Source organism: Balaenoptera borealis, assembly GCF_965194805.1.
Source record: "Balaenoptera borealis genome assembly, chromosome: 1".
Taxonomy (NCBI): Eukaryota; Metazoa; Chordata; class Mammalia; order Artiodactyla; family Balaenopteridae; genus Balaenoptera; species Balaenoptera borealis.
The window spans coordinates 129,733,878-129,757,536 of record NC_138860.1 but is presented as its reverse complement, the minus strand read 5'-3'; the positions used below and the strand labels follow the sequence as shown (position 1 = coordinate 129,757,536).

Here is a 23,659-nt window from a genome sequence, read left to right as displayed (position 1 = left end):
CTCTGTTGATAGACATTTATGTTGCTTCCATGTCCTGGCTATTGTAAATAGTTCTGCAATGAACATTGGGATGCATGTTTCTTTTCGACTTATGGTTTTCTCCAGATATATGCCCAGGAGTGGGATTGCTGGATCATATGGTAGCTCTATTTTTAGTTTTTTGGGGTTTTTTTAAACATCTTTATTGGAGTATAATTGCTTTACAATGGTGTGTTAGTTTCTGCTTTATAACAAAGTGAATCAGTTATACATATACATATATCCCCATATATCTTCCCTCTCGCATCTCCCTCCCTCCCACACTCCCTATCCCACCCCTCTAGGTGGTCACAAAGCACCAAGCTGATCTCCCTGTGCTATGCGGCTGCTTCCCACTAGCTATCTATTTTACATTTGGTAGTGTATATATGTCCATGCCACTCTCTCACTTTGTCCCAGCTTACCCTTCCCCCTCCCCTTGTCCTCAAGTCCATTCTCTAGTAGTCTGCGTCTTTATTCCCATCTTGCCCCTAGGTTCTTCATGACCATTTTTTTTTTTTTTTTTTTTAGATTCCATATATATGTGTTAGCATACAGTATTTGTTTTTCTCTTTCTGACTTACTTCACTCTGTATGACAGACTCTAGGTCCATCCACCTCACTACAAATAACTCAATTTTGTTTCTTTTTATGGCTGAGTAATATTCCATTGTATATATACGCCACATCTTCTTTATCCATTCATCTGTTGATGGACACTTAGGTTGCTTCCATGTCCTGGCTATTGTAAATAGAGCTGCAATGAACATTGTGGTACATGACTCTTTTTGAATTATGGTTTTCTCAGGGTATATGCCCAGTAGTGGGATTGCTAGGTCGTATGGTAGTTCTATTTTTAGTTTTTTAAGGAACCTCCATACTGTTCTCCATAGTGGCTGTATCAATTTACATTCCCACCAACAGTGCAAGAGGGTTCCCTTTTCTCCACACCCTCTCCAGCATTTATTGTTTGTAGATTTTTTGATGATGGTCATTCTGACCAGTGTGAGATGATATCTCATTGTAGTTTTGATTTGCATTTCTCTAATGATTAATGATGTTGAGCATTCTTTCATGTGTCTGTTGGCAATCTGTATATCTTCTTTGGAGAAATGTCTATTTAGGTCTTCTGCCCATTTTTGGATTGGGTTGTTTGTTTTTTTTGATATTGAGCTGCATGGGCTGCTTGTAAATTTTGGAGATTAATCCTTTGTCAGTTGCTTCATTTGCAAAGATTGTCTCCCATTCTGAGGGTTGTTTTTTCATCTTGTTTATGGTTTCCTTTGCTGTGCAAAAGCTTTTAAGTTTCATTAGGTCCCATTTGTTTATTTTTGTTTTTATTTCCATTTCTCTAGGAGGTGGGTCAAAAAGGATCTTGCTGTGATTTATTTTTTAAGGAACTTCCATGATGTTCTCCGTAGTGACTGTACCAATTTACATTCCCACCAACAGTGTGTCTTGATAATGTGAAGAAAGTAAATAGCATGCTTTGGGGAAAGGTCCATAGTATGACACAAGAATAATTCATAAAATTCACTGATCACCTACTATTTGCCAGGCACTTTTCTAAAATCTGATATGCTGGCCTAGATGAAGTGGATTCTATATCTTCTCTGCCACTAGCTGCTTATATAATGTCTGTTGATACACTTAAATTCTCTGAGCTTTGTACTCCTCCTCAGAGCTAAGAGGGTTAAACTAGGTTAGTTCTAATTTATCTTCCAATCATATGAGTCTATGAATTTTAAATATTTATAGAATGATGAGTGATATTCAATAAGTACTTGCTGATTAACTAATGTAATCTTTACCCTTCCAAACTTGTGACTTTCTATTTTAAGTTTCATTTATTTGTTCAAAAAATGTTTATTGAGTACTCCAATGTGATAAGGAGTATAAGCAGTGTGCCAAAAATAAGCACGTGCTAAAAATGATGGAGGTACAGCAATGAGCATAATCCCTGCATCCTGGGACATTCTGCCTCTCATACCAGGAAGCACTGGGCAGCCCAGTGACCAAATTCACTTGTTTCTTTTGCTAGAAGAGTAAAATTTTGCTAAACATTTCACTACCCCAACTCCAGTTAGCTGGTATTATCATCCTTATTCTTGTTAGCATAAAATATTTACTTTAGAAGAAATTTAAACAAATAAATGAATAAACAAAATATTCCCTAGACATGTAACTTATTTGGGGGCTACTCTACATGCATAGTTTCAAGCTATTGCCTCAAGGACTGCTATTTTTGGAAAAGATGAAGGTTAAGTAGGGGTTCTGTGAGCCTTTCCCTGTGTTTAACTAGGGCAGCTCCGTTTACAAATCTGTTTTCTATATTGAGAATATGCTGCTAATTGTTTTGATAACCATTGTTCTAGATAATTAATTTGAATCAAAATTAAATTAATGGATAGGATACTATACATATAATCATTTAATTTGATTAGTAATTCATGTTCAGCATGTGTTTTAATGATATCTATGAAATGTAACACTCATTATCCTTTGATAGGCTAAGGGATTGTGGTACAGGAACTCACCTAAATCCTTCAAGGAATCTAGTGGTACAGCATTTTGATGCATTCTTCTTGCTGCCTTTGAACTTCCAGAGAGCTCCTGATGCTGTAGAGTTCTTTATCATGATAGTGTCATTCTCATAGCATGTATTAATTGGTAATTTACAGTTAAAGAGAACATCTTGGGGTTTTTGTTTCAACATCCTATATTACTTCTACACTGAGCTCTTCCAAGCAAAAAAAATCTTGAACACATTCTAGATTTTTGGTAGTTGAAAAGAGGATTAAGTGTATACCATAAAGGTAAAATTCATTTATGATACAAGAGAAGTTCAAAACTAACTTTCTTATAAAGCTCAACTCAGCACCTGGAAGCACTTAAATAAATGGTTCAATATCATACTGGACTTATTTGGGACTAGAAAATAATAAAATTTTCCTTTTTTGATCATGAAGCAAAACAATTAAGGATAGAGCAGATAAATTAATATAGTATGGCCTATGTGCACTAAAAGAAACCCAGTAGGAGATCTCCTAATGCTGAAATGACTCATTTAGAAGCCAAATGTGAAATAAGCATAAAGAAAGGCATTCAATAAGAAACACTCAAAGACAATCTTGGGTCACAATACATTTGTCCATAAGATATCCCACAACTCAGTTCACCAATATGTGAGAGGAATGACCTCTCTTTGGACTGCCCCAGGCTTGATTTACTTCTTGAAAAGGACAGCCTTGATCTAGCTTGAATTCTGGTTTGGAAAGGAGACTTTGAAGACCTTTATATGTTTTCCTCTCCAAGACCTTAAAAAGTAGATTAGCCAGCCTCATTTCACAGGCCTTAAAAACAGTTCTTTGTCCTGGGATTCTAGCTAGAACATAATGACCAAGACATTTTCCGTAAAGAGTCCTTTTCCTATATTCGTGTCAGGTGTTGCCTTGAGCTGTCCTTATAAGCCTAGGGTTCTAGCAAGCTTATTCCCTTGCTCTGACTCTGATATGCTCACAGGTACATTTTACTACTGCCTGTAGCCAAATTTTGTTAGCAAATGAACTTCAAAGAGCAGAAAAACTGATCTTCAGCTGATGGGTCTTTTTGACATGTTTAGAAGGTTTATCTAAAGTAGAATACTTTGTATACTTTCAAAGTCAGATATAAGATGACCACATTTTATAAACATTCCTTTCAGATTAGCAAAACTAAGAAGATCAGAGTCACTAATCTGAGATGTCTGTTAGCCTTTTTCGAGTTGTTTAGCCTCTGGGGTAAACAAATGATGATTATCGTCCTCTTCATTGAGAGGCCATTCAGATTAGGAAATAGTAAAGTATACTCAATATCTACTTGTTTTTTTTACAGTCACAATATTCTTCTCTATGAGGATGGACATGCTGTGGTGGCAGATTTTGGAGGTGAGATTTCCATGAATAATGCCCCAAATGGCATCCGTTTCTTTCTCCATTCCTCATTGGTGCTGATATTATATGATGAATCTGAAAATGGATTTCACACTGACAGCTATACTTCTCTAAGTCATTCAAATTTCAATGAATTTTAAAAGTATATCATTTATTTCGGGTTTTCCTCTTTCATATCCTCAGCTAAAAGAAAGGAAGTGAAAATTTAAAAAAGATAGAGGTTTCTTGGGATTTGAAACTTTTAGCTGTAATCTTTGACCTTGGTTTTAAAATATTTCCTTTGACATGTATTTGTTTTCTGTTTCCCTCAGAATCAAGATTTCTGCAGTCTCTGGATGAAGACAACATGACAAAACAACCTGGGGTTTGTTGCTGCTCGTGTTCCCTATAATTATGAAACAATTAAAATGTGTAAACTCAGCATGAGAGGAAGGGAGATGAAAGCAGCTTTAACTGGAAGAAATGGCATTCTCCCAAGGGCGGGTTAATGTTTTATGTTTCTATTTTCAGTAAGCCCCCAAAAGAACTATTTCAAGGCTCTGTTAGAGAAATAGATTAGATATATATTTGGAAAATGTTACAGAACAAATAACAGAATTTGTTTCAAATATAATTGAAAAGTACATGACAGTCATGGATAATTGGCATTCATGTTTAGATCTCGTTATTAAGTGGTAGAGTTAACATTTAATAGGTAACCATAAAATCCATAGTTTACCCACATCTACTAACAATTCATAGTTTTCCATTTTAACATTGTAAGGCAATAGGTGATATAGTCAAGCATTAATGTTTAAGAAAAATATAAATGATAACATCTGAAACAAGCATAATTGTACCCAAAATGTCTGCAATTAGGTTCATCATCTGCCTTCTGCCATCCCTTCCGCACAAAGAAGTGCACTTCTCTTTCTGGACTAGCTGTGTTATTTAATTACCCAAGCTTGGGCTAATTTTCTGTTCCTTCCTCTTCCTGCTTCTGCTTACACACTGCTCAATCACTTTTTCTGTTTATTTCTATTTCTTTTCTTTATTAAAGTTCATCCCAAACTCTCATTTACCACTGCCTCAGTTTGGGTCCTCTCCATCTCTTTTCTGGACCATTGCTCTAGGCTTCTAACTACAGTCCTCTCTTCCAGTTCATTCTTTGCAACATCAGCCAAGTGTTGTGTTCTGACAATTCACTTCTTCCTATAAACCATCAACGATGCTTAAAATGTTATACCCACCTGCCAAATCTGACCCCAAGGCTCCTCTGTGACCTCCTCTCCCACTAAACGTTCTCTCAAGTCCCTTATGCCCCCGGCATACAAGCCATCTGGCTATTCCCCAAACATTTCATTCACTTTCACAGCCCTGTGACTCTGCCAGCGTCATATTCTCTGCCCGCGAAGCCCTTCACTGTACCCCACCTGGAGGAAGTCTACTCATCTTGCATGGTCCAGGAAATTTTATCCATTTTAAGTACCTTCCCTCCCATAAACTTCCTCCCCCCTCCTCCTCCTCACACACTTTTCTCTCTGTGCTTTTGTAGCACTTTGTTTGCACTGCTAGGTAGTACTCTGACTCACTCAACAAACATTTATCAAGGACCTACAGTGTGTCAGGCATCGTGCAAAGGGCCAGGAATACAAAATGCAAATCAAAGCTTAGTCCTTGATCTCAAGTAACTCATTTTCTAGGGGATAAAACATAGTAATAAGCAGATAAGATTGAAAGCAGTGTGGACATTCAGTGACAGAGATGTGACAAAGCATCATGGGAGCTCAGGTGGAATGGATAGGGATAAATAAATTCAGACAGAGTGAACAACAGCATGAGCAAAGGCACAGGGGAGGTTGAGGAACACCAGACTTCCTGGGGGACTTCAAATAGCTTGGTATTGTTGGCATGCACTGTGTGAGGAAGACAAAAAATGAGAGATGAGTTAGAGAGGAAGGCAGGAACGACATCATGGACCATGTTGTATTGTAAGAAGGATTAAGCATGCTGGTTTCCCCAATTAAATTTCACTCATTCGTTCAACAGATATTTATGGAATACCTACTAGATGCCAGACATTCTAGGGAACTGGGGATATTGCAGTGAACAAAGCAAAGTTCTTGTGTTTATGGAGCTAATATTCTAATAGAAGAAGATAAACGTTGAACAAGTTAACAAAATATATATCAGACGGTGATAAGTGTTATGAAGAAAAAACAAAGCAGAGTATATGAATGGAGAGTGATGGGGGGAGCCATTTAGATGAGAGAAAGAGAAAGATAATGTTTGATAAGAGACCTATGGTGGAGTTATCCATGAGAGGTGAAGAGCAGTGTAGAAGGGGGGACAGTAAGAGCAGAGGCCCTGAGGCAGGAGAGTCCTTTGTGTGTTCAAGGCCAGAGTTACTGGAGTGGAGTAAGCAAGGAGGAGAATGGTAGGATATGAGAGGTGGGAAGAGTGAGTCCTTTTCTGACAGGAAACACAGATCTCATCTAGTACCTTTGACACAGAGATAGCTAACTCAGTGGATCTCAACCATGGCTGCACATCGAAATCACTTTGGAAACTTTGTAAAAGCATCCTACCTGAATCCAACCCCCAGCAATTCTGATCTTGCTGGCCTGAGGTTGATCTTGGGTACATGTATCTTTTAAAAGTTCCCCTAGGTGATTCTAAAATGCAGCCAGTTGAGACTCTCTGACTAAATAACCTTTTGTCAAATGGAATTGAATTGAGTTTCACCAATAGCAAGTAATATTCTTTTATCCTAGCAGTGGAGTCTTTAAGCACAGCACTACTCTAGATTTATTTTGAAGGTTATTTTCTTTCTTACTAGTTATGTGGCCTTATGTAAGTTTGCTAATTACTCTATTACCCCCCTGTGAAAAAATGGCCATACTGTATGCCTACTCTCCCTTATGCAATGTTGTGACAAAACACACAATATGCTATATAAATGGAGGCTATCTGGAATGTGAAAGCTCGTGTGGAAGAATTACATAGAAGCACCATAATCGAAATAAAGATATTCTTGGAAAACTGCAATTATGCATGACTTCAAAATAATGTAGACACTTCAAAAGAATTATCAGCAGGCAGCACTACACACAGAATTTCACTAGGAGTAATAAAAGAATACTGGTTTCTTTCAGTGGAAATACAAAGAAAGCAGGTATTTGGCAAAATCCATTGATACGGCTATGAAGCCATGGGGTCTTAGAGCTGGAAGGGCCTGCCTCCTCAGTCTTGCCCTTGAGGAATCTGAGGTCCAGGAAGCATAGGAGACTTTCCCAGAACTGCCCAAATAGTCTGCAGTAGAGCCAGAACTAGAATTTGCATCTCCTAACTCAAAATCTAGTGCTCTTTTTTCTAAATCACAAATAAACCAAATTTATGCATTTGTATCCCAGAACGGAAACTTATATTTAAAAATGAAAAATACATAACTGCAAGTAAAAAGGGTGTAAATGATGCCATGAAAACATGAGGGTAGACCTTTGTACAGGGAAACTTGTAACGTTTTATGGGCTTGCTTTCTGGAATATTGCGCAAACAGCATTCAGAAATAACACCGCTGGGCAAACAGAGGAGATGTGACAGACCTGATCCTGCCAGTGAGAAATCTGCTTCACACGAATATTCTGGGCACTCCCCTCAGGCCGTTTCTCTCCTCAGTCATCAGGGCACTATTTATGGGTCTAATTTAGTGACTTCCTAAACCACAACCTGAAGCTCTAAAGGAGGGAAGCTTCCTCCCACAGTGCGTGACTCACCCCCAGGGAGGCATAGAGCTCTTGGATGAACCCATGGATGGCTATTCAGAAGCTTGTAAGGCTTCCAGGGGAAAGATGATCAGAGATACACAAAAAAATGCTGCTGCTGTGATCATCATTTTATAAGAGGCAGTGTTACTTGGTGATTAATATTGTTGCAATATTTTGGGAAGAATTATGGATTTCATGACCTTCCAATGATAAAAGAAAATGCCCTTTAAAAAACTAAACAGCAGCAGTAAACACACTGTTTTTGTATGCACGGGCCAGTTTATTGCACACACTGAGGGCAGTATCGATGTTATTTTAAGTTTATATTTTTGAGAACTTCGAGAGAACACTTAACAAATCCTCACTAAGAAGAACACTGTTCTACAGTAGAAGAACTAAGCACTTGGTAAATGACTTGTGGATGTTTCTTGACCCACAGAACCTCCGCTGGATGGCTCCTGAGGTGTTCACACAGTGTACACGCTACACCATCAAAGCTGACGTCTTCAGCTATGCTCTGTGTCTGTGGGAACTTCTCACCGGCGAAATTCCATTCGCTCATCTCAAGCCAGGTAAGCCATGCCTCAGTTAAAGTTTCTCTGAGGGAATTCCCTGGAGGTCCAGTGGTTAGCGGTTTGTGCTTTCACTGCCAAGGGCGTGGGTTCAATCCCTAGTCGGGGAACTAAGATCCCACAAGACGCGGGGTGTGGCAAAAAAAAAAAAAAGAAGCTTCTCTGATTTCCAGAGTTCTGTGCATTTTCACAAATTCAAGAAACATTTTTTTCCCCAAAATGACTATTCTTGGTGGATTGGCAAAGTGAGAGGTAAGGAAACGGTCTCAAATTGTTTAAAGGTGTGGCCCAATCCAGAAAACTTAATGGCCTATAACTATGTGGTTTTAGACACAGGCACACAGAAGTGTAGGTATATTTTATTATTAAAGTTTAGAGCTTTGATGTATCTGTTGTTAATAAAACAAGCAAATGATAATGGCCATGTGGAATGTGGGTACAAATAACATGAACAATGCAATATTTACTTTTTGAGATGAGATTTAGAAGTGCCTTTCTGATGTGCATATAAGAGTGAGCTGAAAGTAGCAACACATAAAAATAACCTATCAGGACTGCTTTCTGCTTGTCTCACATTATACAAAAGAGAATTGGTTTTTCTAATTTTCTATTACATATATAGATGCATTCTAAAAATGGGACTTTGTGAGTGAGCCTATAATTTTGTTGTTGATAATATACTTTATACTCTGTGTACATGTAGAAGGTAGAGGTAGGGAATCTAATCACAGGAAAAAATGTACAAATATTTGAGGTAAGTTTTATTTGCATCTCTCTCTCCATTTTATTTGGGTTGCTCTTGTAGATACAATAGTACGGTCACACTGTTTACTTACTTGTATCCACTGTGAGTCTAAAAACTCCTTGACTTTGCATCCCCAGAACTTACCATGCTTGAAAAGTTGTTTTCAAATTAAATCATAAATAAATTTTAAATGAATTATATTGTAAGAGTCTTAAGTGGCCACCCTATCACAATATATCAGATGGATCAAGTCAAAAGGGATGTTAGGGAAAGACATCTTACAAATGTGGATGCTCACAAGTTCAAAGTCTTAACCAGGATCACAATATTTATTAGTACTCATGTGCAGAGCAAAAGCCATAACTCATATTGTCTATTCAAGGCATTTTCCCCCTAATAACCATATGGTCTTTAATTACACTCTGCATAGTGTCTAACAAAGTACTTTTCACAAATTATATGCTCTTTATTTAATCGTCCTAACCTTTCTCTATATGCTTTCATGGTTTTAAATGATGAGATCTGGCCCTTATTATAGGGTGGATGAGAAGACTCTATTTTGAACTGGACCAAAATTGCTATTTGTAATGTCTTGCTCTGATCTGCTGCTATGTCTCTACCTCTTAGAATTTGCTTTCTGGTAAGACTTATGAGTATATGTTAAAAATCCACTGTAATTCTAGACACATTGTAGTATTTTCACAAGAGAGAGATATGTCTCCCTTCCTCTCACCTCCTGTGTCAATCCATTCACCTCTTCCTGTGGATTTTACATCCTAAGGACATCTTGGATTTATCTACTACTTACCGTCATCTACTACCATCCTAGCTCAAGCCACCATCTTCACCATTTAAGCTATTGCAATTGTCATTTTTAAAAATCAGGTTTAACTTATATAGTATAAGTTGTAGTATCACTTATGTAGCAAAATTTACCATTTTAGACTAACATTTCAATGAGTTTTAACAAATATATACAGTTGTATAATCACAGCTACAATCATAATATAGAACATTTCCATCACTCCAAAAACTCCCCCATGCATCTTTGGAATCAATTCACTTTTCCCACCTCCAGCCCCTAGCAACCACTGATCTGATTTATGTCCCTACAGGTTTGCCTTTTCCAGAATGTCATATAAATGGAGTCATGTTAGTACATTTATTGGTAATCTATTCTTTTTCATTCCTGTGTAATATTCCATTGTGTTGATGTACCTCAATTTATTCATCCACTCACAAGTTGATGATCATTTGAGTTATTCTCACTTTGGGGCAATTATGAATATAATTGCCAAAACCATTCAGGTTTTTGTGTGGATGTTTTCATTATTCTTGGATAAATACATAAGAGGGGATTACTAGATCTTATGGTAAGATTTTTTCCAAGGCATTTGCACCACTATGACTTCCCACCAGCAGTGTATGAGGATTTCAGTTGATCCACATCCTTGCCAGCACTTTTTTATTGTCTATTTAAAATAAAATATTAACCATTTGAGTAGGTATATAATGGTAAATAATTGTGGTATTATTTTATATTTCTCTAATAACTAATAATGTTGATAATCTTTCTGTGTGTTTATCTGCTGCTCATTTCTCTTTCTTTGGTGAAGTATTTGTTCAAATTATCTTATATACTAATGAGTTCTTAGATTCTAGGTAAAATCTTTCATCCGCTATGTGTTTTGCAAGTATTTTTCTCTAGTCTGTGATTTGCCTTTTCATATTCTTACCAATGTCTTTCAAAGAACAAAAGTTTTTAATTTCAATGAAGTTCACCATATCAAACTTTTAAATATTTTTGTGCATCCTGTCTAAATTATTCTTGCCACACCCAAGATCACAAAGTTTTTCTCCTGTGTTTTCTCACAGGAATCTTGTAGGTTTAGATTTTATATTTATAAGATCTATTAGAGTTATTTTTTTAACAGTACAAGGTAAAAATTGAGTTTGTTATCCTTTTGTTAATTTATTTGTTTGTTTTTTAATATGGATCCCAATTTTTCAGCATGATTTGTTTAAAAAACTTTCCTTTATCCATTAAGTTATTTTGGTGCTATTGTCAAAAATTAATTGACCACATATGTGTGGACTCTATTCTGTTCCATTGATATAAGTCTACCCTTATACCAATACTACAATATATTGATAAGTTATAGTAAATCTCAAAATCATTTACTATGAATCCTCCAACTTTGCTCTTCTTTGTTAAAATTGCTTTTGCTATTATAGGGTTTTTGCTTTTCCATATAAATTTTAGAACCAGCTTATCTATTTCTACAAAAAAAAAAAAAATCCTGTTGGAATTTTGATTGAAGTGCAGTGAATTTGTAGAGCAATTTGGGAAGAATTTACAACTTAAGCATATTGAATCTTCCAACTGATAAACATAGTATGTCTCTCCCTTCATTTAGGTCTGATTTCTGTCATCAACGTGTTTGTAGTTTTCATCATAGAAACCTTACACATATATTTTTTAAAATTATTTCTATGAATTTTGTGTTTCTTGATGCTATTTTAAATGTTTATTTTTAATTTCAATGTATAATGTGTTTTGCTAGTATAGAGACACGATTAATTTTTAAATAACAACCTAGTACCCTACAAATTTACTAAATTAACTTATCAGTTCAAGTAGCTTTCTTGTACATTCTTTGGGATTTTGCACATAGTTGATTATGTTACGTATAAATAAAGAAAATTTTATTTATTTCTTTCAAATATGTTTGTATTTTAAATCTTTTTCTTGCTTTCTCACACAGGCAGGGACTTCTAGTACAATACTGAATAGAATTGGTGAGGTATCTACCCGTATCTACATCTGAAGTTTTATCCACCACCACTCTAGTTCAAACTGCCATCTTTATCACTTTAACTACTGCAATAGCTCTTTGATCATTCTCCCTTTATTCTTCTCTTCCTATCCAATCTCTACACATCCACTAAAATGATATTTTAAAAACATAAACCTGATTATGTGACCATTGCTTAAAATCATCTATGGCTTCCCATGTTCTTAGGATTAAATCGCAAAATTCTTAATATGTCCTGCAACACTCTACATGATTCAGTATCTCTGACCTTGCTCATACCATTTCACTTTCTATGCTCCAGCCACTCCAAACCTTCTTTCCTTGCTTCCTTGAATGTGTTGCATTTCCTCTGGCCTCTGGGCTCTTTCACAAGCTCAGTTTCTTTGGTAAGTGCAATTAATGATGACTCCACAGAGATTACTGTGAGGATCAAAAGAGATGATTTTGTGAACTTTGTAAATTGAAATCTCTCTGCAATTGTAAGATGAAAGATAAGGGCAAACTGTAATATAAGATCGAGGCTTCCTATCATTCTGTGCTTGAGTGGAGTTCTCATTCTCCAGGGAGCCCATATAAAAACTTCAAAGTCGCCATTAATTTTTCTCTTTCCTTCTTTTCTTTCTTCTTTCCTCCTTTTTGTCTTTCTTCCCTTCCTTCCTTCCTTTTTTTTTCACTTGTTTTCTTACTTTCAATCCCACTTTCTAAATATCTTTCAAATCTATCCACTTCTCTAGCTCTCCACTGCTACTTCCTTATTTCACAAGTAGACTCCTGCACAGTATCTTAAATAGTATCCTTGTCTCTAGTTTTGCTCACCATCTTTTTTTCACCAATTTCCATACTATAACTACATTTAGCTTTCTAAACACTCAAATTTGATTATCTGGCTCCCCTTACTTAAAGTCTTCAATGCGTTTCCTTTGTTCTTAAGATTAAAAAAAATTCATAAAACAATCTACAAAGCCCCCATAGTTATGCTTCATCTTTCCTCCCCAGGTCTACTGCCTGCCACTTGCAGCCTGTCCTCTATGTTCAGCCACAGGGAACTATTTCATTTCCCCAACAGGACACATTTCCTCTCACTTCCGTGTCTTTGCACACGTTAGCTGTTTGTCAGACACTCTCCTCCCCACTTTTCATCATACTAACTCCACTTTACTTTTAGGCCTTAGCTTAAATATTACTTCTTACAAAAATATCTTCCTTAATTCTTCAATATTCAGTTAAGTGCAGTGTCCTTGCAATTTTCTCTACTTTGTTACCCTTTGCTAATTATAAAATGAATAGTTCAAAATGATAAAGATTCCCTCTCTCATGGGCCCTCAGGAATATTTACTCTTTTTGGAGGGAGAATATTATATAATAAAACAGTTAAATATCTTGCCTAAGAATAACTTGAATCCAATATCTCAGATATTGGAATTTATAGTACTTTATTGGCAAAAGAGTTTGTTCATGATAGACACTGAATTTTTTAAAGTTGGACAGTTACCATGCATCAAGAACTGAGGCTGTTAATATCATCACAGTGGTTAGGCAGTCTAGCAAATGTTCAGCAATAAATTATGTGAAGGATCAGATTCAATATAAGCTACATATTAGCCATTTACAATGAGCAACAAATCCATGACTACAGTGTGGGCCAGGATTATCAATTATGGGAGTAACAACATTACACGTGGCTTATCCTCCTGGATTTAACAGAATCCTATCTCCTGGGTGAAATATATAAATAGAATGCAAATATTAGCATTGACTCCTATGCAAGTGATGAGTATGCCTTCAGAAGAACTTGAAGTTAGGGTCTCTTTTACATAGTATATGTTCAAATTAACCTGATAATCTCAGGTTTCGAAAAAACTGAAAAAGCCATTACATTCACCATCCCAAGGGTCACAAGATCAAATGCCTACAGGATCAGGGGAAGCAAGAAAATACTTGATGCAGGATAATGTGATGAACAGGAAATCACATGCTCTGACTCAAGGGGACAGCGGCTACCCAGCTCCAGCCAAACAGTGCCACGAAGGAAGTATAGGATTCTTGCTCACTGTTGCCATGTCAACTAATTTCTGTGTGTTTGTTCAGAAATCGAAAGATTTTTAAATGTTGGCAATTAACTCAATTTTTAAGAAAATATTTTTCAGGCTAAAGAGACTTGGCATAAGTGCAAGAGCATGAGTCTTTCAAGCTTACTCAAACTGCTTAACCAAGCTATACTTCAGTACCTCAGTGTCTTTATTTTTTAAACAGGGATACTAGTAGGACCTGCCTCAAAGGTTTGGAATGACGTCTGGCAACAGTAAGCACTCAATAAATATTAGCTATTACTATTATATTAAGCCATCCACAGTTCTGGCCAGGAACTGTGCGAGAGTAAGAGGAAAACAAAGAGGAAAAGGGCATTCCCTTGTAGTGCAGAGATGGCATGAGAAAAGTACAGTCAGCGGAGTAAATCCCAGCTAGAGGGAAACACGGAGCGCAACAGCTGCTCCTTCAAGGGCTCTCCTGCCCAGACTGGTGGTGGGAAAGGAAATCAGGGAAGGATTCTTAGAGCAGATGATACCTGAACTGCATCTTTAAAAGATGAGTACTATTTAACTGGTAAATAGTGGGGAGAGGGTGAAGGTGTCCTGGCAGAAAGCAGCCTGAACAAGGTGCAGAGGCATGAGAGATTCACAAATCTTTCAGTAGGGATGAATCAGAGAATACAAGGGAATCAGAAGCAAGGTACATGCTGTAAATGTAAAGCTAGATCTACACGATGAAGGGCCTTCTGTGTCAACAATGGAAGTCACTGCAGACTTTTAAGCAGGGCAATAGTACAACTCTATTATCTTAGAACGCTCCCTCTTGCTACAAAGCAAAGGCTGGATTGGAGAAGTTTGAAACAGAGGCAAGGAAACCAGGTAATCTAGAAGAGAATGTATAAAATCTTAACTGAGGAAGTGAAGAGAAAGGAGAGGCTGGTTTTGAGAGATTTTAACAGGACTTGCGGACATATTGAGGTGGAAGCACGAGGGAGAGAGAGGAGTCCAGGATGACTTCCAGGCTTCTGGCTTAGCCAGCAGGAGGATGATGGATACAGGAGGAGAGAAGGAGAAGGAGCCAAGCTACGAAGTCAAGCAGAGAGAGAAGAACCAGGCAAGATGAAAAAGGGGTTGGTATGACCTGGCAAACAAGACCTGTCCTGGATACATTTTAAAAAGAGAAACCAACACCTGCTTCCCATATTTTATTTCTCTCCTGGGCCTGTCTCCTTTGGTACATCATGAAAAACTAAAGAAGAAATCTGGGATGAATTAATCCATCAGTCTATATTTTATCCAATCCCATTCCCTTTTTACCAGGTACCCAATTGTGTGGATCACTTTCAGATTATAGTTTGGAGCCAAAGAAGAGAGCCGATTATTTTCCTTTTGTTTTCATGTGTGGTGCCATCTGGTTCACAAGGAGACTCAACTCGGTGTCCTGGGTTTCCTTAATGCCAGACTCTTAAGTCTGGGACATGGCAGCAAATTAAGAACATCTGCCGATTGAGTCTAGCCAGATTCTGGTGAAACTTCATATTGAGGCTTTACCTCAGAGTTGCAAACTGCAGTCCAGTAGCCAAATATGGCTTGCAGACTTTTTGTGTGTCACATGTGGTTTTAAAAAATATGAATTAATGTAATTTAGAGACCCAGTTATGTCACAGGTCTCATATATTTATAGCCATTTGCATTTGCTACACCTGCTTAATATTAGATGATTATGTTCTGCTCATATATGATTAGGATCCTAAAGCATCTTAAATATAATACCCTCAAAGGGCATAAGCACATTGGAAAATAGGAGTGAACTGAAGTTCTGAAATCCTGTTTGCTATGCTAACATCTTTATCAGTTTATCACTGAGAAGAGTAATGCCAGCCAGTCACTACACAGATCACCGGAAAGATCAAATCGGTCCAACGGATGGTGATATTTCTATGAAAATAGCTGATATTAACATGCCAATACTTCATTACACTGACAAAGATTGCAATGAGAACAGACAAGGGTGCAAATTAATCTATTCTTCTGACAGTCTGTAATGAGAATGGGATGTGGTTTAAAAAATTAAGCCATTCTTAGTACAATCTCAAGATTGCAATCTCATGGTCTCTCTCAGATGCTGTATGCTCTGGTGATACATCATTGAAAAGTGTCAGTTTAACAAAGAATGTGTCTTAGCTCTTGCTGGGATGGTAGAATGCATTTGCTTTGTCTCACCACAGCCCTGCCCATTAAAAACTATGAAGTAGAATCAATTGTATTTTTTAGAACACACATACACACAAACTAGAAAAAAAATTCTGGCAATTTTATCTTAGTCAAAACTTATAAACAAAATATTGTACTTCATTCTCTCTTTTTTACTTTTATAAAACCTAAGAGAGGAAGCGGTAAGTTACTTTAGGAATTCAGAATCTAGTACCAATTTATCCATAAGCAATATAAAGCTAGTTAAGTTCATCATGGAGAGCTGCATAGTCCTCCTCTCCAGAATGGCCATGTTGCGTTATAAACTGGGACTGATGACACATGAGGTGGGTTCTAGCCTTGTGATTTGCAGTAACTCAATGCAATGTTTCACTTGGTATTCATACTCAGAGAAACCTCAAAAAGAACTAAGATTTCTCATCTAAACAGATTAGAAAATATACAATAATGTTTTTGATATCTAGTTCTCTAGATAGTTCAGACTAAAAGGAATCAGTAAGAGCCTTAGATCTGTAGATAATAATTAAAGCTACCATAACAGCTAACACTTGTTGAGAGCCAACAATGCAACAGATGCTCTATGAAGACTCTCTTTTAATTCTACCGATAAGCCATGGATCAGGTTCTATTAGGATAAGATGTATGCTCAACATCATATGCTGGTAAGAGGTGTAGTCAAGACTTAAATTCATGGCTTCTTGTCCCCAAAGCCCACACTTGTCACCATTACAGTGTGCCCTCACTGCTTCATCTTACATTTAGAGAAATTAATACTCACAGAGGCAAACTGGTTTAATTAGGATCTCCCAGAGAGTTAAAAGAAAAGACAGACTGAAAATTAGGCCTCCAGATATGCTAGTTAAGGGCATTTCTTAATATTTATACTGCTTCAGTTTATTGAAGCCCCCTCCCAAAATGTTTTGAACAAAAGATAATATTATGGACTAAATATGCCACCAGATCTCAATAATTTATCTAAGTATGTTTTAATTTCACATTAAACTAAACATTATATTCATTCTACAGTGTTTCTTGATAGCTATGCATTATGTTCTGTCCTAAAATCATAATAATGGGCAATATATTAATTGGCATTAATCCATCATCTTCATTCATTTGTTTGATAAATGTTTGATACTGTGTCCTGTATACCATGGTCTATATTATTTCCAATGAAATCGTATTTTGAACTATCTCATTTATTGATTCATTCATTGCATATCTATTGAATGCCTACTAATTGCCAGTCATTGTGCTAAGCACAGGAGACACAATGCTGAAAAGACACAGTCCCTGACCTCAAGGAGCTTGTGATCTATTTGCAGAGACAAGCAAGTAAATAGGCAATTAAGTTTAATATAATACATACTATTGTAGTACAGAGTGCTATGGGAGTCCATAGGAAGGGCATCCAGAGAGAATTCATCTAAGCTAAGACCAAAATGACAGTAGATGTAATGCAGAGAAAGAGGGTAGGGAAAAAGGAATTACAGGGGAAAAAGAATCATATTTCGCAACTTATGACTGAACCATTAAATCAGTGAAATATACAGTAATTCATTTCTTTATTATTATTCATCCATTTACCAATTTCTTTGGAAAAGCATAACTTTATTTTTTCTGCCTATTATCACTCACATAGAATGTTCAATACATTTTGAATAAATGAATGAAGGTTAACAGATGTTGTATTGAATGCTTGTTCTGTTACTGGCCTCTTTTGAGAGGCAACACTCGCAATCTCCTTTCATTTCTTTTCTTGATAACAAAGAACTTGAATCCACAAATCAACACCATGGTAATGCAGACCCTTGAGGTTGACTCACAAATTTGTGTTTAATTTGTCTCATTCAGGATAATGGGAGCTATGCTCTAGAATTGTGCTGTCCAATATGGAAGCCACTAGACACACATGATTATTTAAATTTAAATTTATATTAATAGAAATTAAGTAAGATTAAAAATTCAGTTTCTCAATCACACTAGCCACATTTTAAGTGCTTAATAGCCATATGCAACAATATTGAACAAGAGAGAAGGACACTTTCATCATTGCAGCAAGTTCTGTTAGACAGTCCTACTCTAGAATCTAGATTATAAATTTGCCAAACTATTGATAACTATCTTAGGGTAGTACTGAAGAAATAATAGGCACTCAATATTAAGTTATTGATATTTTCAAATGTATCCTTATTTTCTCTTAATAGCAAAGTTTCAGTCGTGAAAGTGGAAACCAATGTTTACATAAATCATTTCACATATTTTATGTAGCAATCAGGGTAAAAATTTGATTAATGGTTGACAGTCTCTTTCCTGAATCTGGAATACCAGAAAAGTTCCCAGTTGCTAGTGTAGCATGGCCACTTAGGCAAGACTGACAAAGCAATCTCAAAGGTGACAAATTTCAATTCCATGACCCTTCACGTTGCATTGCCCACTTTCTGGCAGAGGTGCTAATGAGTAGTATCACTGCCAAGAGAGTGTAAAGCAAAAGGAAGAAGGAGATGCCGAGACCTTGCAGAATCTACTTTGAATAATGAAGAATTAAATATTGTTCGTCTTAAACTGATTTTTCAGACACAGTGCCAAGAAGCAAACAAATAACATTATATACTTGATATCACAGTCTAAGAGTTTCAGAGGAGACGTTTGTCACCTGCAAAACGCCTATTAGGCTATGTATAATTAGTTTAAATGTGTTCACTACACCGGTTTATGTGCTTATAGCTGTACCAGCTCAACAATATCCAACTGATCATAAGGTGAAAAAGTAGAGTTAGAAGATCAATGATCATTAAGCATCAGTTTATTTGTTTGCTTATTTATGTACCTCATTCCAAAAAGAATTAAAAATAGTCAAGAGTAACTGCTGGAAGGAACCTAAAAAGCCTAGTTTTTTGTGACACAAAAAACATATTTTGTGAGTCATGTTAAGTTTGCTAAATATGTTTTGAGCAGTCTTTTGTTTCTTTGTTTTCTTAGTGTCAGCAACTGTACTTGATAGTGGCCAGAAATGGTTAGAAAATGTGATAATGCAAATATGTTACAAAGGGCATTGAAGACAAAAGCAGGAATGAAATTCCTGACTCTGCCCTCAGCCTGGAACCATTGTACAATTAGATGACTGTTGCAAGGAAATATTGAAATTCCAGGTGGGCAAAGGGCATGAACTTAATATTTTAAATACAAATAACTAATAAATATCTGGGAAAATATTAAGCCTCACTACTTATCAAAGAACAAAATATAAACAGCAACAAATGAGCTGATATATTTACCTCTCGTATTAGCAAAATCTTTTATAAAATGAGAAAACCTAATTCTGATTCAGGTATAATGACAACCCTCTCATACACTTGTTATTGAGAGTATAAATTATTACAACTGTTTAGGAAAAGTGTTCATCAGTATGTATCAAAAGTCTTTAAGTGGTTGTGCCCTTTGACATATTAACTCACTCCTCAAAATACCATAAATGATCTGTGAAATTGGGAAAGTCATATTAAAAAACATATTCTTTGAAGTGTTTACACCCAAATTTGAACAACCTGAAATTGAGAAATAAGTAAATCACACTAAATGCAGAGTCATTAAAAATATGTTAACATAGAATTTTAATAACATGAGAAAATGCTTATATTTAATTTAGGGGAAAAAGTATTACATAATTGTATATTGGACATGAGCTCAATGATATGAAGAATATATAAGAAATGCTCAAAATATTTTAACAATTGCTTCCTCTGAATAATAGGATTTTATTCTTTCTAATTCTCCTAATTTTCTAAATTTATATGAAAAACAAGTATTAATTTTACATTTGGCAAAATTATATAGTAATTCTGAATGATCCATAAAGCAAAATGTTAAGTTGCATTGCATATAATTTCACTACATCTGCTGGATGCAGATCTATAAACAGAATTTAGCTGGAGTAAACTTTGGTGGAAGAGAGATAGTAGTTGTGGGTCACATCTCAAAAGTCATTAAGATATAGACAGTTGATTGTGACATCACAATCGAGAACACAGGCAGCAGTATCCTGGAACTTTAGCATCCCACGGGTGCAGAGCAATATTTCAGAGGAATAAAAGAGCTTCATGTGTTGTTTACAAAGTACTTTCAATGTGAAATGGCTGAAGAGAGCATGAAATCTGAAAAAAGTTGTGCCAACTACTGGTTATATTAAAATTTTTATAAATTAAAAACTACTTACACACACCACACACACACACACACACACAGCACACACATAACAATAGCACTTACCTTGCATGCATGGTTTAAAAGGATCGAAAGAACTTATGTATGTATCTACCATGATACTTGATACAAAATGTGTTCAATAAAAGTAGCTATAAGCTTGGTTTCCCAGGGAGTACAGAAATCACTGGTTGCAAAACAGAAAAATAGTCAGCAATCAGGAATCCACAAAGAAGTCCTGAGAATCACAACACAGTGATATGGAGTTTGAGATGAGCAACATTCAGACATCCAAGCAGGTAGGCAACACTAGAGAGTTCAATCAATGAGCGCTATTAGCTAAAATGATGGATTTGGAGTATCTAACAAGAGTTTAGCAAACAGTAACTACTTTATAAATATTAAAAATTAAAATCCCAACAATCTTGTAACCAGTAACCAGAGTTAAACTTAAAAAATAATCTATTTTGCCCAAGTGATACAGGTGCTCTCAGGCATACAAAGTTCTGGGGCATCTTGTCTTGCTATGTGTAGTATAAGCTCTTTAGCCTGGGATTTATGCATTGTATAGGCTGGTCCAATCTTCCTTTCAGTCTTTACTTCCTAAAGCACCATGTACATACCCTGTGCTGCTTGCTATTTGTCTGTTCCTTTGTCTGTTCCTTTGTTCCTCTATAAATCCCCTCTGCTCACCATTTGTTGAATGAACAACCAAAGAAATGAACAATTATAAAGAGAAACTTATGTATCCACTATTTTGCTTAAGCATATAAAAAAAAAAAAACAGCATAGAGGCCTCTTTGAATCTCTGCTGATGTTGCACAGATTGATTTTTAATGATTTTTTTGTTGTCTGTTCATATGTTTCTTGAAATAAATATGTGATTTTCAAGACTGACGTGACCATTTGGTTTGCAGCGGCTGCCGCAGCAGACATGGCTTACCACCATATCAGACCTCCCATCGGCTATTCCATTCCCAAGCCCATATCATCTCTGCTGATGCGAGGGTGGAATGCATGTCCTGAAGTGAGTAATTTTTACTTCCTCTTAGAAAATGTGTTATGGTCAACATCTGTCACAAATAGTGTAGCTCCAAAGTCTACTCTCAGTGTGTATTTTAAGACTGTCAAGGCAGGAAGACTGATTTGCTTTCTGCTCTTTAGTCTCTAATTGCCTCAAGAAGTCTGAGTATCTCATATTTCTTTGCTGTTGCTCTCTGATTCTGAAATGTTTCTCACAACTGATTAGTAAGAGACCCTGGTATGACAGATGACTCAGTCTCGTCTCAGCTGCAATTTTATTAACTATGCCTGAACCACACTTAGTCACTTTTTTCAAGAAAGAAGTTTGGCACAAGATGGATTTGTGTGGGCTTTTCACCATGAGGCAGGCCTGCAGGCAAAGAACCCATGACCAGTGGTCTTCTTTGAGCCCTGGCTCAAACAGGAGGCTAGCCCTGGTCCTAGTCCTTCTCTAACTCTCTGAGTGACTGTATGACAAAGTAGCTAAGAGCATAGATTTAGCGTTTAAATGGAGGAATCAATATTAGGGAAGGAATAAGTAAAGTAGGATATGTAAACAGTGAAAAAAAATTAATATGATCATAGATCTGAGAGAGTAGAGGGGAACAGTCATATAATCCCAGAATGAAATCCCAGATCATCTGTCTGCAGGAAAGGATTCTTCCGAAACGTACCAGATAGATTGGTGTCTACTTTGTTCTCACAGATTGACAAAGGAGGAGATTTCACAACTTCTCTCTTGATATCACAGTTTTATACAGTGTCTAAGAATCCCCCTGCCAGTATGTCTGATGTCTATTGAAATCCTTGTGTTTTGACGTCAGCCCGCGTTGATTCTTCTGCTCTACGTGGAGGGAATTAGTTCACACTCTTCACACTGGAGATCCTCATACACAAAGGCCCAATAGCCCTTAATTGTCCGGTGCAAACCATCCTAGTTATTGTTGTCCTTTTCTCATATGACCTTGATTCTGATCCTTCCCAGACACTTTACCTCTCTTCAACAAGGGAGCAGATAAAGTAGGCTGTTGGTATCTCACCAAAGGAGAAACAGAATAAACCCTAGTCCAGATGTTTGGAAGGAGAAAGCAAATTTCCCGTTCTGTTCCTAAAGGCAAAACCAGACCGAGTCATCTCCCAATCCTACAAGTATACACAAAAACTCTTATGAAGAAAAAGGAAGATAATTATGGAACATGGACTGAGTATCTCGGAAGAAATAACCTCTTCCTCTGACCATTTAATTCACCAGATTATATATTTATTTATGTAGAATCTTCTCTCACTACCAGAATGTTAGCTCTATAAAAGCAGGGACTTTTGTGTTTGTTCATTTTGTTTTCTTTGCTGCTGTAACCTCCTTACCTAGAACTGTACCTAGTAGATGCTCAAAAATATATGTTGAGTAAATGAATGAATATCACTATTGCTTATCAATGCTTCCAATCCCCTTATCTGAAATACAAGGTTTAGAAAATTGTCTTGAAAATTACATGACTTAAAATAGTTTGGGAAAAGCTTTCTTTGTCTTTCGGTATGAATCTCAGGCATATTTTCTAGGAATAACTGTGTCAGGCACCTAATCCAGAATTTCCTTCTCTCCTTGGGGTATGAACTATTCTAAAATATACCATAACAATCAAAGGGAATCACTTTTGTTTTTTGTTAACTGACTCTTCATGATTATAGATAAGGGACATGGAAGTTTTAATTTGGAATAAAAGCAAGTCATTGGCACTTCTAAAAGCATTTTTTAGGTAGGATGGGTACCAGAAGTAACAGTTTGGAAACTGAGAAAGAGAAACCAGAATAGAATCAAAGGAGAATGCTATTAAAGATTAAAAATAAAGATACTAAGAGGTCAAAAATTGAGTGCTTAGTAGGAAAGTCTTGTTGCTAAGCAGGGAAGTACAGGGCTCTGGGGATGAGGTTCTCCGAGAGGAGGATGGAGAGAAAGTATAGTAGGAAAGCTAAGTCTCTGACTGGCTGGCAATATTTGTGCTTGTCAGTCAGGTGGCTCCCGGTTTGGCTGTGGTATCCATCTCAGCATTATAAATTTGAGCTGCTTCTGTATGTGACATGCCTAAGTCATCATTTCATTGTCCAGTAAGGTCTTCACCTAGTCAGTAAGCTAAGTACTGAGGAGAAAGGGAACAACGGGCTAGTTTTCACTCTTTCCTTAAATAATTATTTACTGAGTCTCTACTATATACAGCCCCAGGGATGGGTGAGGAGATTCAATGGAGATGTGCTCTTAATGGCGCTTAAGGTCTAGCGGTTATATGGAGATTAATAGAATAAACACATTACTGGTTTTATAGTTACAAGCCAAGATGAAGGAAACCAAGATTAGATGAGAA

At 36.6% G+C, this 23,659-nt stretch overlaps 1 protein-coding gene across 5 annotated transcripts in view; it reads left to right on the top strand.

The window, feature by feature from the left end:
* Positions 1-23,659, top strand: part of LOC309611110 (serine/threonine-protein kinase TNNI3K) — a 321,731-nt gene that overhangs the window by 213,623 nt on the left and 84,449 nt on the right. For 4 of the 5 annotated variants that reach the window (XM_082355024.1, XM_082355027.1, XM_082355026.1 and 1 more), the window contains 4 exons: positions 3,892-3,944; positions 4,262-4,314; positions 8,136-8,268; positions 21,194-21,303. In XM_082355024.1, the coding sequence (XP_082211150.1) occupies positions 3,892-3,944; positions 4,262-4,314; positions 8,136-8,268; positions 21,194-21,303 (349 nt within the window). The remainder of the gene's footprint in view (positions 1-3,891; positions 3,945-4,261; positions 4,315-8,135; positions 8,269-21,193; positions 21,304-23,659) is intronic. The other variant, XM_082355028.1, reaches the window with a different exon arrangement.